This window comes from Tachysurus vachellii, chromosome 5 (assembly GCF_030014155.1).
Source record: "Tachysurus vachellii isolate PV-2020 chromosome 5, HZAU_Pvac_v1, whole genome shotgun sequence".
In the NCBI taxonomy this organism is placed as follows: domain Eukaryota; kingdom Metazoa; phylum Chordata; class Actinopteri; order Siluriformes; family Bagridae; genus Tachysurus; species Tachysurus vachellii.
In genome coordinates this window covers 18,565,691-18,579,436 of record NC_083464.1, presented here as the reverse complement: position 1 = coordinate 18,579,436, position 13,746 = coordinate 18,565,691, and the positions used below count along the sequence as shown (strand labels likewise).

The window sequence follows — 13,746 nt, the reverse complement described above, 5'->3', positions numbered from 1 at the left end:
TTTCACGCTTTTCAGTATTTGGATGTGAGCCAGAAAATAGTGGCTAGAGGGGGCATACGGGCTCCAGTAAGACTCTCTGAAGGGCCTAGCCTTAGACGACACAGCTAAGACAAAGCTAAGTGCTCTCTCACCCTCTCTCTCTCTGCTTGCTATTAATCCAAATATGCTTCTAATGCCAAAGCCTCAAAGGTGTGGTTTAAGAAAATAATAATGCATGGATCGGTAATTCCCATGTCGAGAAAAGCACATTGAGTTAAGCTACAGAAATACCATTGTGCTGCCTTTCACAATAGTGAAAATGAATGTTTCAGTACAATACATCTATTATGTCTGATTAGTCATAAAAATAATCATGTTGAGAGACTCATGTAGTATTCAGAAGCACCGCAGCTCCCGCACAGAGCACGCAGAAATCCCTCGTCTTCATAATTAATCAGCTCTCCAAATCCTTCTTCTTCTTTGGCTTTTGATTTCAACTGGATGTTAATAAGGAGAACATCTGCTTGGGTCTTATCACAAGTGTTAGGATGGGTGTGTATGGTTACGTGTGTGTTTTGTAGTAATGAATATATGCCTGTATCTGCATGCCTGTACTATAGTAACAGTAGCACGAGATATGAATGTGAGTGTGTGTGTGTGTGTGTGTGTGTGTGTGTGTGTGTGTGTGTGTGCGGGCGTGCGTGTGCGTGTGCGTGTGTGTGTGGTGCAGGGCACCTGTAAGTATTTGTGGATGTGCCAGGAGGCCTGCTTGCCATCGTTGACTGACTCCACAGAGGTGTTGGCGAGGCCGGCTACATCGCCCCCAGCAAACACCCATGGCTCACTGCACTGCATGCTCTCCAGGCTCAGCTCAGGAAGCCCCCATCTGTTTAACCTGATGGGAGCCATGGCCTCTTTCACTGGAAAGAAAGGAACGATACCAAAGTAATGCACATTCATGAGAGGAAAACCAGGTGGAGTGAAACAATGAAAAAGAAAAAAGAAAATGAAAAACAGAGAATAGGAGAGGTAGAGGCCCAGCAGAAGCAGAGCTTGATAGACTGGAAACCACAGTGAGACTAATATGAAGTCTCTGACAAGACAAATGACAAGCAGGGTTCGTTTTTTTCATCTGCTGCGCACCTTTCTTTTGGCTAGGTTAATGTAACATCTCCTGATGCATTTCATTCACCGCTAGCAACATTCACAAGGAGATACTCTGTCAAACTGCTCTACATTATAAAATGACCCCCGCTCTTGCAACACATACCTACACAATTCATCTTGTGGAGTCAATGCTTTTCAGCATAGATGATAGTCCGCATACATCAGTGAGGACACTTTTAAATATAGATCTATGCATTGAACAAGATTTATTGCACATGATTATTTCAAATATTTAAAAAAAATCGCAATTAACAGACAGTTAAAAAGTGTGTCCTTACATCCACAAAGAAGCCTGGCACTAAATAGACCATTTTAACCAAAGACTTGATTGATACTTCAGCTGGACCAGTCAGGACAAACACTTCACCTTTAAAGGGTGAAATAATGCCCCTAATCCTGAAGCTACCTATTTTTCTCCATTTATTTCTTTATCTGAAGATTATCTAGACACACAAACACAGTAGCTTGTATACAAACACACACACACACACACATTCTAGTGTTTTAAATGAAAGCTCCAAAAAGCAACTTTCTTCATAGCAAATAATGCAAATAAATGTCCCCACAAGGACAAAACTGTCAGATATTCCTTGTGGGGACATTTTGTTCCACCCCACCCCACCATACACACACAGACATACACAGACACACACACACCACAGGGAGTTTGTTTTTCTTTCTCTCTTATCCTCAGTGGTCTGTTCTGAGGGAGAGGAGTGGTGTGTCAGGCGTCTCATACTATTAAAAGGGGCTTAAGTAAGGTGGTTTTATCTCTCTCGCTCTCTCTCTCTTCCAGACACACAGACCCACACATACATACTGTATGAGCACACACACACACACACACACACACACACACACACACACGCACCCCATGGACATACTCCTCAGTGGCAGATGCAGACTGCCAGGCCCCATTAACCAGAATGATCAATGCTGGATGGAATAGAAGGAGATGCTGGGTAAACAGCTCTAAATAGGAGGACAAAGCAACCTAGAAGGGATAAACCTATATGTTCTCCAAGTCAGAGCTAAAACCATTCAACTTTTTTCTGGACATTCTGTAATGGGAACTTTGTCCAAAATGCAAATACAGCCTACAGTACCATGTACATACAGTGGACTTGCCAAACAAAGCACTGTCAGACCCTAACTACACAGGAAGCAGGGTGATGAGAAAGCAGGAACAGGGTCTGCTCTTAAAGTGTGGTGATTAATGGAAAGCCTGTATGCAGATACTTTCTGGGCTGTCTGTGTGGAGGTGGTGCCTTAGCTGGAGTGACATATCCCTGGTAAGAGTTACTCCATCATAATCCAACCCCCATTCTTTCCTCCGGAAAAAAGTTAAATGTGGCCAGGGATCTAATCATCTGCTCACCCCAGTGGGCCAACCCAGCAGATTACAAGCTAGTTTTTCCAGCCGTGTCAGCTATTCCGGCAGCGACTCTCTGCCGTGCCTCCCATACCCATCCGACGAGATACTTGAGTGGGTAAGTAATTCATATTTTTTAAAGGAAAGAACACAGACTGCTGAGAGAGAAAAAAGATAACCTCTCAGCATTTTTGGGCAGCTCGACCTGGCAGATAAGGCCAGGCGATGGAACTCAGGGTATATTTGGTGTAATACTCTGTATGGACTAAACACAAAATGGAATGGATGCAATTTCAACACATATTACCTCATAAATGACTCCTGTTTAAAAAAAAATACCCTGTTTATAAATTTCTATCTCCTTCTCTAGGGATATGCACTGGTCTGATTTGTTATAAAGAGTTTGCATTAGTCAAAAACTCAAAAGAAACATATTGAAAATGCGGAAAAATTACATCATAGTTTGTTAGCAGTGAAATACCAGGGGCCAAAAATAACAGGGTATTCTGGGGAACAATTGGCTGTTAAAATAAATCACACAATAAAAATGTCTGTGAATGTATATCTTCTGAGAATCACACTGTAGGCTTTACTTGCTGTAGAAAAAAAAAAAACTTGCAATAGTCTGGACAAATGTTTAAGGAAGAAAGAAGCAAGAATTAAATTTTGCCAGCCATGTGGCTGACTAGTCATGGAGAAAAGAGCAGAAGGAGTATACACTGCTCTATAGACCTTTTTCATTGGTACCCATTGCTATTCATTACTTTATGATGATCTGGCTGAATAAATATGTATTTCTCAGCCATGGCTAATTATAAAATCATGTAAAGCATGCACAGTTTATGCTTACTTAAGTAGCAGAGATATGCATAAGCATATTTGTGCTGCTTTAGAAAGCGAGGTAATGGCTTTGCTGGCTAACCGGTTGTGTAAAGCCTGGGCTTCTCTGTGTAGGATGAATCTCATTACTGAGACATGTCATCTCCGGTCAGCTCTGGACAGCGCTATCCCCCTGTGGCATTACTCCCTGTTTATTTTGTGTGACCCTAATTGAAAATCATAGCAGGTGTGCCCTTTATCGGTGTAATCTCATTAGCAAACTTCACAAATGTGTCAGGAAGGAAGTTCTGCACGGTCGGTGGTGGAGAACATGTTGTACACAACAGCACACAGATGATCATAAAAGTTGCTGCTTACTGAAGTGGGAACTCATCAAATGATAATGTTAATAAAAATTCTCCCTGGTTATGATGAAGGTGCATTTGTGTTACAGAACATTTCATTATCACTGGGATTTTGATAGAAAAGACAGGATGACGGTGAAATATTGCAAAGACCTGGTTAAGCTGATATGCTTATTCATAGAATTAATAAATAATACTAACTGCAACATTGGTACACAGGTTAAAGCTGTGTTCTATAGCATAAAAGAAAGCTCTGTTAAAACCTGGTAAAACGACATAATGAAGACACACACCAGTGTTCTCTTATACTGATGGAAATGTCGTTGCCTGTCTGTGTGATCACGTTAGTGAGGTCCTCCATGAATAATTCCAGGTGTAAATGCCCTATAATGGCTTGTGTTTGCTCCTGGAGGGCTGTCTGCATGTGCATCAATGCTAATCCCTTCTTCACACTGTGTTTTAAGCAGTTCTCCATTTACCAGCATATAAAACTCATTCAGGGCCATCCATCACTACACTGCCATCAGCAAAGCAAGAAGAAAAGTCTGAAAACTTGTGCCAAATAAACGTAGAATGTCCTGGGCACTGTCTAGTTGTAACTTTAGTAAAATCTTGAAACATAAAACACCAAAGAAAAAAAAAAAAATAATAACTACAATATAAAAAAGCAAGGGAAAAGCTGGCATTCTGGCACCTCGATTTCAGTTTAAACTCCTGAGTCCTGCTTTTTAGCTTCGCTAATTTCCATGAGCACAAACATGTTATTGGTGACAGTGGGACACCTGTTTATATGTACGCTTGCCCATTCCATCATTTAATCAGAGAACACAGGCACAGCCAAACTCATTGAGTCTAATTCAGATGAATAGAGCAGTAAAACAACATTGGCAATGTTGTCTCCATTTAAAAATAGCAGACACTTATGAAGCTGATGGGTTTATTTCAGTTCTAACGAGGCCCCTAAAGGCATCATGGAATATACAAATGACCACAAAGTAAGAACTCTGAAGGTGTCAGAGTTACACTTATCATGTTAACAAAACAGTTGCTGCTTTCTGATTGGCTGGAAGGTGTGCAATAATTCTTTACATTGACACTGTCTGAAGTAGATCGAGAGAAAACTGCAACCACAATTAATCATACCAGAGTGGATATACAAAGTTTGCACACCCCTGTTAAAATTGCAGGTTTTTTGTAGTATCAAAATAAAACCAAGATTAAATGAGATAATATTTCTACCTTTAATTTGACATTGCAGCAAAACAAAGTGAAACAAAAGAAAGGAAAAGAAATGATGTGTATCGATGTGCATTGCTATCTCTCATGACTTGGGTGTTTATTGGAAAAAATTTGATGAAGTGCTGTTTTTCCAGTACAATATATGCAAAACCAAGCATGTACAGTATGGAATAGAAAGCTGCAACGTGCTGCTCCAGTAACACAACCAGCCATATTATGTGTGTAATGTGCCAGGAGGATAGTATGTGCCTACTCACATATGACAGTAATCTTATCGATTGGATAATACTGTAACAAGGCATCCTACCTTTAGAGTCATTCAGCACTGAGCCGAAAGCACTGATGATGAAGTCTGCTTTGAGGCGTATGATCTGCTCGTGGTCCTCAACCCATTCGCCTGTCTCGGTTTGCTCTGTGCGGCAGAACTCCATGGCGTGCACAAGACCCTTCTTCAGTATAACCTCCCTTGGTGACAGGAAAGGCAGGAACTCGCATTTCTCTTCCTTAGCCAGTTCCATCTGCATACACAGCAGAGCAGACTCAGCACTTAACGACTGCACCGTGCTACCTTTAATGTATTGTACTAAAGACAACGTTAATTTTGGACATTGGGAAAAGAGATGCAAATGTGGCGATACAGAGAACAGCTTGGGAATCGTGTGTGCCTGTGGCCCAGTTGGCAAATTCGTTCTAACTAAACCCTTTTTTATGCCAGAGAAATATCTGATTATTCTGTTCATGAGAAAATAAAGAGGATTTCTATAAACAAGGCATAAAATGTAGGAAAACAAAATAAATTATTGACTTTAACAGCCTGAGATTTGGGTTTATATTTATGGAAACCAACTAACAAAAAGGGTCTCTGGAATTAGAGTTGCACCTAATTTGAGTCTAAAAAGAAGTAGGCATGCAGAGATGTCTGTCTTTTCCATTCAACAATATTTATTTTTTGCATAAATTACCTTACCTCACATCAACACATAATTGACATAACTCCAAGTGGTTTTTTTCTTTCTTTTCACTTACACCTACAAGCCAATATACCCTATAAACAAGCTTAATTAGTTCAGGGTGATGGAAGCAGCATAGCTGAGCATAGCTGCAGCTGGCTGAAAACAGATGTGAATAATTACCTTACATTTTTTTCTGTCTTCACGCTATTTCTATCAGTTTCATGGCAGCATGAGGTAGGCGGTGAGAATGCAACACAACGCGTGACAAAAGTAAACTCCGGAGAGTTAAGAATAGACATCTTCAATTAACATATTACCTTTATCATTACCGCTACATCATCTTCTATTGGCTTGTACTTTTCTAACTTTGCCACGTACTTGCAAAGATGAAATATTAGAATTCAGTGACACGAAAATAACTTTTCATTTAATGCTGTCTGTCAAAGTACTGAGAACTAAGTTCATTGTTTCTAATAGAGAAAAGAAGTGTCATAGTGCACCTTCACTTCTACTCCATAAGCAAAGCAAATTATAATTGTAAAAAAAAAAACTGGTATGCTTTTCACTTTTTTCCTCTGCGACACTTCTCTCAAAGCCGACCCTAAATAAAGATGGTAATGCCGTCCATTAGCAACTGACAGCATTTCCAAAGGAAGCAGTATAGAGCAAAATCTGCCTCATTCAGTGCAAAGGAAGATTCTGACACTAATCTCCATGTAAAATCAAACAGGAGTATCTGCAATAAATGAGGAAAGAGAGACATAAGAGAGGTGTAAGTGGGCCAGACAGAAGGGGTGAGGACATTCTCACGAATGTCTTAATAAACCCCCTGTGTGAGGCTCCTTTCACAAGACCAAATATTAATAAGCTCCTGCCTGCTGTTGACTTTTCCTCATTTTTTCTACCAGTCTTTCTGCATCCTGCCATCTCTCCCTCTCCCACTCTCTCTCTCTCTCTCTCTCTTTCGTCTACTTATCTCCTCACCTCTTCCGGGACTGCGCGGATATTGGTGAAGCCACGTCTGAACACCACATAGACCCTGCGTGCGCCGCAGCGCAGGGCAGAAGTAGCACAGTCAAAGGCAGTGTCTCCAGCGCCCAGGACAATCACAGAGCCATGGACCTGAGGCAGCGCTGAACGGCAGCTGCACATCCCTAAACCCCAGAAAGGACAAGAAAATGAGAGGAAACAAGCTGAGGAGTGAGTAAAGGGAGAAAACGTGATTTCTGTCTCTGAACCGTTCCCACTTAACTGTTCAAAATTGCATCTTGAAGTCCTCAGACACAGTATGTCCCTATCAAATTATTCTGCTGCAATGACAGGCAGGTCTCTTTTCCTGGAAATGTCCTTATATCTGTAATTTTATAGCCAGCACTTTTTTCCCGCCTATCTTTGATAGAGATGACTAGCCATTCTTCTGAATGCAGCTGATTTCAACATGTGATAATGCACACTATTGAAACAGTGATCTGTTCAGGTCTTTCCGCATTCGCAAAAAAAGATGTAAAAGGATCCTGAAAGCACTGGCTAGGAATGTATCACTTAGTCAATCATATAAATGCATGCAATATCTTTTTCTTTTTTAGGCTGCTGGTGCATATACAGTACATACAGTATATCATTACGTCTCTATTCCCAGAACATACACGTATAGTTTTATCAGTCCATCATGTACAGGCGAATATTTATGTTGAACATCACTTGAAATATGCCTTTTATTTGAACAAGCATGTCTTAGAATGATTACATATTTATAAACAGAAATGTCAGTGAGGCTGTCCATGGCCATGGCAATTCACTCAGAGTAAGCATGAATAGTCTTGTATAGCAGCTCATGGTTGGCATTTTTTTACTCTGTATCTTGGACCTTTTCAAGAACGCTTTATACGACACGTTTTCACTGATCCAGGCATTATATCATGGTACAGAATTTATAAAGGTTTTTCGAAAAATTTCAAGGACATGCAGCACAGAAGAAGAAAAAAAAAAAAAACACAGAACAACAGAAAGAAAAACAGAATTTTGGAGGTAATAGGTAAAAGTTTTGAGCAAACCATTTTTCTGTACCTGGTTTGCTGGCCTTGGCAACTAGTGGGAGAAAATCCTTGGAGGTATAAAATCCCTGCTCCATAGAGAGGCCTTCAAAGATTTTGTGCCTGTTAGCTTGCGGTAGACCTGTTATTTAATGAAAACAAGCAGAATAAAATGATTCACTTATTAAATGATTCAACTGTCCACACTACAAAAATAACATTCTATACTAAAAAACATATACTGTACGTGTATACAGAGTAATGTAAAAGGCCAGGCAGAGGTTGCTGTAGAGAATGTATGCTCCTCGTTTTTCACTCATGAAAACACCCTTCATTTTCTAACTTTACACGTTTTCTCACTATACACCTCCCCTATATTCCAGCCCCTGGATCTGTGCACTCTCCACTGTTCACAGAGAAAGCAGGTTGCCTTCCTCTTCGCCACTCTGTCACTCAGAAAATCCCACTGTGTATCAGAAATCCCTGTGCCACACTTTCTACTCTGCCCTGTATTCTGTCATTAACCTCACCACACTACCTTATCATTATCCTTGTGGTCTAGGAGTAAGCAATATTTAAATACAAGCTTCCGAAATGTCTAACAAAGCTTCTGATTTGTCAAAACCTGTCATTATCACTTCCATTCAAAAGAACCAGATGTTAATAAGGCGCACTGAAGATTTATTTAAGAGGTGTTTAAAAGCACCAAATACACATTATTACGTAATACAAATTCATTGCAAATGCGATTACAAAGGCTTTTGAAAGGAATCAAAATTTTCTAGCGTAGAAAGATGAGAACGGCACAAGATGCATTTTTGTCTGGAGAAAAAGCAGGAGCTCGACACGTTGAGCTGTTAAGTGATTGAGAGAGGGAAGAGTGAAATGTCTCCTGTCAAAAGCAATTAGCTTTATTTTCTGCATACACAGTGTTAATGTGATCTCAAGAAAAAGCCCTGGCAAAGTTCTGCATTACAACATGCTTTAATGGATTTTATTGTCTCAAATTCTCCACTCAGACACTTTTTGCCCAATTTGTGCACGTCATGGACACACATTGCACGTTAGCATGATGAATCCTCCCTCACGCTGATCTTGTTAGGTTCACGTTCCTAATTTAGCCGTTTTTTTTTTTTTTTTTGGCTTGAAGAACATGGCCATGATGTTTTTTTTGAGATTAATGCATACCCCATGATTAAGAAAGTTACACTCATTATGCATGAAACTAGTCATTAAATCATACAGTAATTAGGTAGCTACATTTCATCAAGACAAAATCACACCTTTGCCATCATCAATAACACAGTAATTAGCAAGTGTTTCGAAGTTAGTCAAACCAAAAAAAACCTGCATTCCTGTTCCCGAGGAGTATCACTTATCAACCACCTAATCAGCCTGCCAACCCTGTTAGAGGTGATGTATACTGGACAACTTCCATATTAAATATCTAAGCGAGAATCTACACCATGCTGGGGAAATAAACTGTGGATATAAAAAAAATGCTACATTGAGCTATAAACTAATGACCTGCTAATAAGCCAGAAACGTACACCTCCGTTCAAAAGTTTGTCAAATGTCCTTGATTTCCAGTTGTGCATCTTACTTCTTTTTCTGTTCTGGTTAGATCCAGTTTGAGCTGCTCTATTACGGGAGTTGTTCGCAGTATGGTTAGATAAGTACTTGCCATGTAAAGAAAGAAAATTTCAGCTGTGTGAGCACAATTGCAAAAAGGCTTTCTAATAATCAATAAGCCTTATAAAATGATGATTAGCAAACATAAGATGAGATTGAAACAGAGGACTGATGGATGCTGATAATGGGCCTCTGGGCGACTCTGAAATTCGTCTGATTAATTTTAATTTGAAATGGATTTTCAAGTAAATTTCCAAGTGATCCCACACTTTTGAACGGTAGTATGTACGAATATGGAAAAACACTAAGTTAGAATAATTGTAAAATTATTTATGTTATTTATAATCTCACTATCCAGTGTCACCCTGATGAGGATGGGTTCCCTTTAGAGTCTGGCTCCTCTTTAGGTTTCTTCCTAAACTCATCCCAGGAGGTTTTACCTCACCACCGTTGTCTCTGATTTGCTCATTAGAGATAAACATATCTTTGTATATATTTCTGTAAAGCTGCTTTGTGACAATGGCCATTGTTAAAAGCACTACACGTATAAAACTGAACTGAAATGAATCGAACACACTACAGGACATAACCGTCGTAGCTTAAACGGTTTATTTGTTGAGGGTAAGTAAATTTCTAACAGTTAGGATGAACAAAGAATGCTGTTAAATTAGACTAATGAAACAAATGTATTAAAACGCAAATCTCACACACCTGTCAGTGATTTAGAACAGTTCTAACTATAAAGCCATATTGATAGCACTCTAAAGAGAAGCATGCTTATAGACAATAATCCTTCAGGTGTGCAAAATTCTCCCTTTACACGTTGTGCTTACTTGATAGCACACATCCACTGAAAGAAGCTGTGAAGCAAACTTCTAATACATTCTCATACATATAAAATGGCCAGCGGCGCATGAGTAACATGAACAAACAAAAGCATCTGCAACTTCATCATGGCTGACTTCCTCTGAGCGTACGCTTTATGTTAGTGTGAAAGAATCCAGATGTTATGGCACATTAACCTTTCCAGTCATTTCATCCTGTGCTGACAGGAAGGATACTGCATACTGCTATCCATTAGCGTTCCCTTCCAGGTACAGAAAAAAAAAAAAAGACATATTCAAGGGACAAAATAAATAAATAAATAACAACAGAGGGAACCTAGGCAGCAGCCTTGACAAAGCAGATTTGAACAAAAGTGTGCCAGTGTCTGACAGCTCTTTTTGAACGTATTGTGTCTCCATTTGTCCTGAGCCGCATGGTGTTCCGCTGTGTGCCGAGCTCCTGCACGGTGCCACGCTGCAGCAGCCATGCGCCACGGCCTCTTTCTTTATAAAAAATCAAAAACAATAAATCCTCTGTTGAGAATGCTTCACTACTGTGCAGGCCCTCTCTCGTTAATCATGCATTATCAGTGAGCATCAGCGAGAGGGAGATGGAGCAGGTTGATCTCAGCTACCTTCATCCGCTGAGCAGTCCCTGACCCCTCTCACCCTTATGAATTGCACAGAGACGAACAAGCGAGCAAGGCCACTGTGTCAAATAATGCAAAGTCACACTAAGTGCATTAAGATTGAACATAAATAAAGACCTCACAGGCAATAAATGCCCTCTTTCTGACGTATTCATTAACCTTGTCTTTGGTAAAGAAGGGCATTCCCAAAGAGTGTCCAAAAATGTCCTTTTCCTCGCTTTTGTACAGAAGTTAATCAATGTCACACGATTTGTGCTTTTTGATAAACACAGAAATGACTGTAGCTCTCGACTCTCTCCTTTGACAAAAGATTTCAAAGACTTTCAAGTTTGAGGCAAAAACGGCAAAGCCTTGTGAAATGTGTGTAACGTGTTTAATATAATATCTATTGACTAATTTTAAAGAGTTGGTAATAACCATGGAAAGCACTAAGCAACTATTGATTGTCTTGCTTTTTAAGTAACCAAGCTTTCATGACTATAATACCTGAACATCTGAAACCCTGACATACTCAATATAACCTTGTTTTTCATGTGTCTTTGTGTATCGATCGACTCATCTCCCTGTTGCGCTTTCCACTCCACAATGGTTTTCAAATTTTGGCTTTACTTCTCATATTTCATTTATATATTATATTTCATTCACTGTATAAATAAAATAGCACATATTCTCCATGAGCATGTGCACAATCCCTGCTAGGTTTTATTATGCATGCAAATGCCAGAAATATTGTATATGCTAGTAACCCTGTGCTCCTGATTTTCTCTTCCACAGCTCTTCCCACAACCGCACCAAACTGCCCCATGTAACAGGCTGCTTATAGATCTATATCCTACTTAAACAAAAGAATAAATACATATTGGCACAATTTTATATTGGCACTAGTTCATTTTGTATGTGTTAAAAATGACATGTATTGTCCCGAGAATACAAATAAAGGACAGGGTTAAAAAAAAGCAAATTCAGTCCTTTTAAATGGCATCTTTGGCAACTCATTTTACTTTCTTCATGTCCTGCCAAGAAAATTCACTTTAGAACTGGTTGCTTCAAGTCCAGTAAGTTGGGCACAGACCATTATGTTCAAATCCACACATATAAAACTTCATTACAGTTTACAGTGCAGAACAGAGGCTAATTCCATCTTTTAAGCGACTCAACCTCTGATTCAGCCTCTTAAGCCTATAGCCCAGAAACAATTCTCTTATCGGTGTCCCTCAAACCACCTCCCAGTTTAGACTACTGCCAGGAAGAAATTTGCATGGCAGCCATGTATGAGAATAACATTTATAAAGCCTGTAAAAAAACGCTATGAATTCGCACAAATTAATTGCAAACACCCTGCACTTTTATTTTCTCTACCAATTCAAGTTCTTTGCATTCTTTTAAACTAAATAAAAATTAATTAATTAATTAAAAATAATCCAAATATGGTTGACATGAATATCCCTATATCCCTATATTTAGGATATCAGTATTGAAGTTGCTGAAGGAATTTTCAGAATTTTTGTTGAGAATTAAAGATAATTTCTAGATAAAAATTCAAACAGAGAATTAAAGAGTAATGACGCCTGGCATCATTACACCTCACACTAACCTTGACTTGAATTAGTTCTTTTTAACACTACTTGTCAAAAGAAAGTTTAAATTATGTATGTTATGTCTTAACATATATTTAAATATATAATATAGATTTTTGAGGGGGCACGGTGGCTTAGTGTTTAGCACGTTCGCCTCACACCTCCAGGGTCGGGGTTCGATTCCCGCCTCTACCTTGTGTGTGTGGAGTTTGCATGTTCTCCCCGTGCCTCTTGGGTTTCCTCCGGGTGCTCCGGTTTCCTCCCCCGGTCCAAAGACATGCATGGTAGGTTGATTGGCATGTCTGGAAAATTGTCCCTAGTGTGTGAGTGCGTGAGCGAATGAGATTGTGTGTGTGTGTGTGCCCTGCGATGGGTTGGCACTCTGTCCAGGGTGTATCCTGCCTTGATGCCCAATGAGATAGGCACAGGCTCCCCGTGACCCGAGGTAGTTCGGATAAGCGGTAGAAAATGAATGAATGAATGAATGAATATAGATTTTTGCTCTATATGTGTTGCACCTAAAGCAAAAAAAAAAAGACAAATTAAGGTTAGGATTAATGTTAAAGTGAATGCTGTGAAACTGCTGAGGATCTATGGTGAAATGTAGTAGCTGTCGAAATATGACATTTATTCCATGAGCATTCACACTTTCAGAATACAGCTGCTTTTAAAAACTGATGCCGTGGGCATTTTATAAGTCACCGACCCACAGTGAAGTAAACATGCGCCGCATCACCAAAGTTGAAGACCACCTGTCTACATTTATTACTTTAAAAATGTATTTAGTTTAAATGTTAGAATTTGAAATGCATAAAGAACTTCACATTTATGTAATTGAAAAAGATGTAGACCCTATACAAGAGACTCCAGTAGAAAAACAAAATTGATTCAGTAGAAAAGATATAAACTAAACTCTGGACTTGTATGGTAATCAGAAATTGATTCAGAATGCCAGAGGTTATATATTATGTAACGTGCTATTTTGAGGTCAGAACAAATCATAAGAGATACAGAGATATACTCTTATTACAAATTACAAACCTGAAATATTGAGTGTACTGCAAAGACTCTATTTTATTTCTTTATCAAAAAAAAATACAATTTCACAACCTCACCACAGTGACTCTTACAGAGTA

At 39.3% G+C, this 13,746-nt stretch overlaps 1 protein-coding gene across 1 annotated transcript in view; it reads right to left on the bottom strand.

Annotated features, from left to right (window-relative positions):
- The window catches only part of dpyda.1 (dihydropyrimidine dehydrogenase a, tandem duplicate 1), a 127,864-nt gene that overhangs the window by 68,656 nt on the left and 45,462 nt on the right, over nucleotides 1-13,746 (bottom strand). Inside the window, exons 9-12 of the mRNA XM_060870159.1 lie at nucleotides 7,962-8,069; nucleotides 6,879-7,048; nucleotides 5,249-5,459; nucleotides 715-899 (exon numbers count right to left, since the gene is read on the bottom strand). Coding sequence (XP_060726142.1) covers nucleotides 715-899; nucleotides 5,249-5,459; nucleotides 6,879-7,048; nucleotides 7,962-8,069 — 674 coding nt within the window. The remainder of the gene's footprint in view (nucleotides 1-714; nucleotides 900-5,248; nucleotides 5,460-6,878; nucleotides 7,049-7,961; nucleotides 8,070-13,746) is intronic.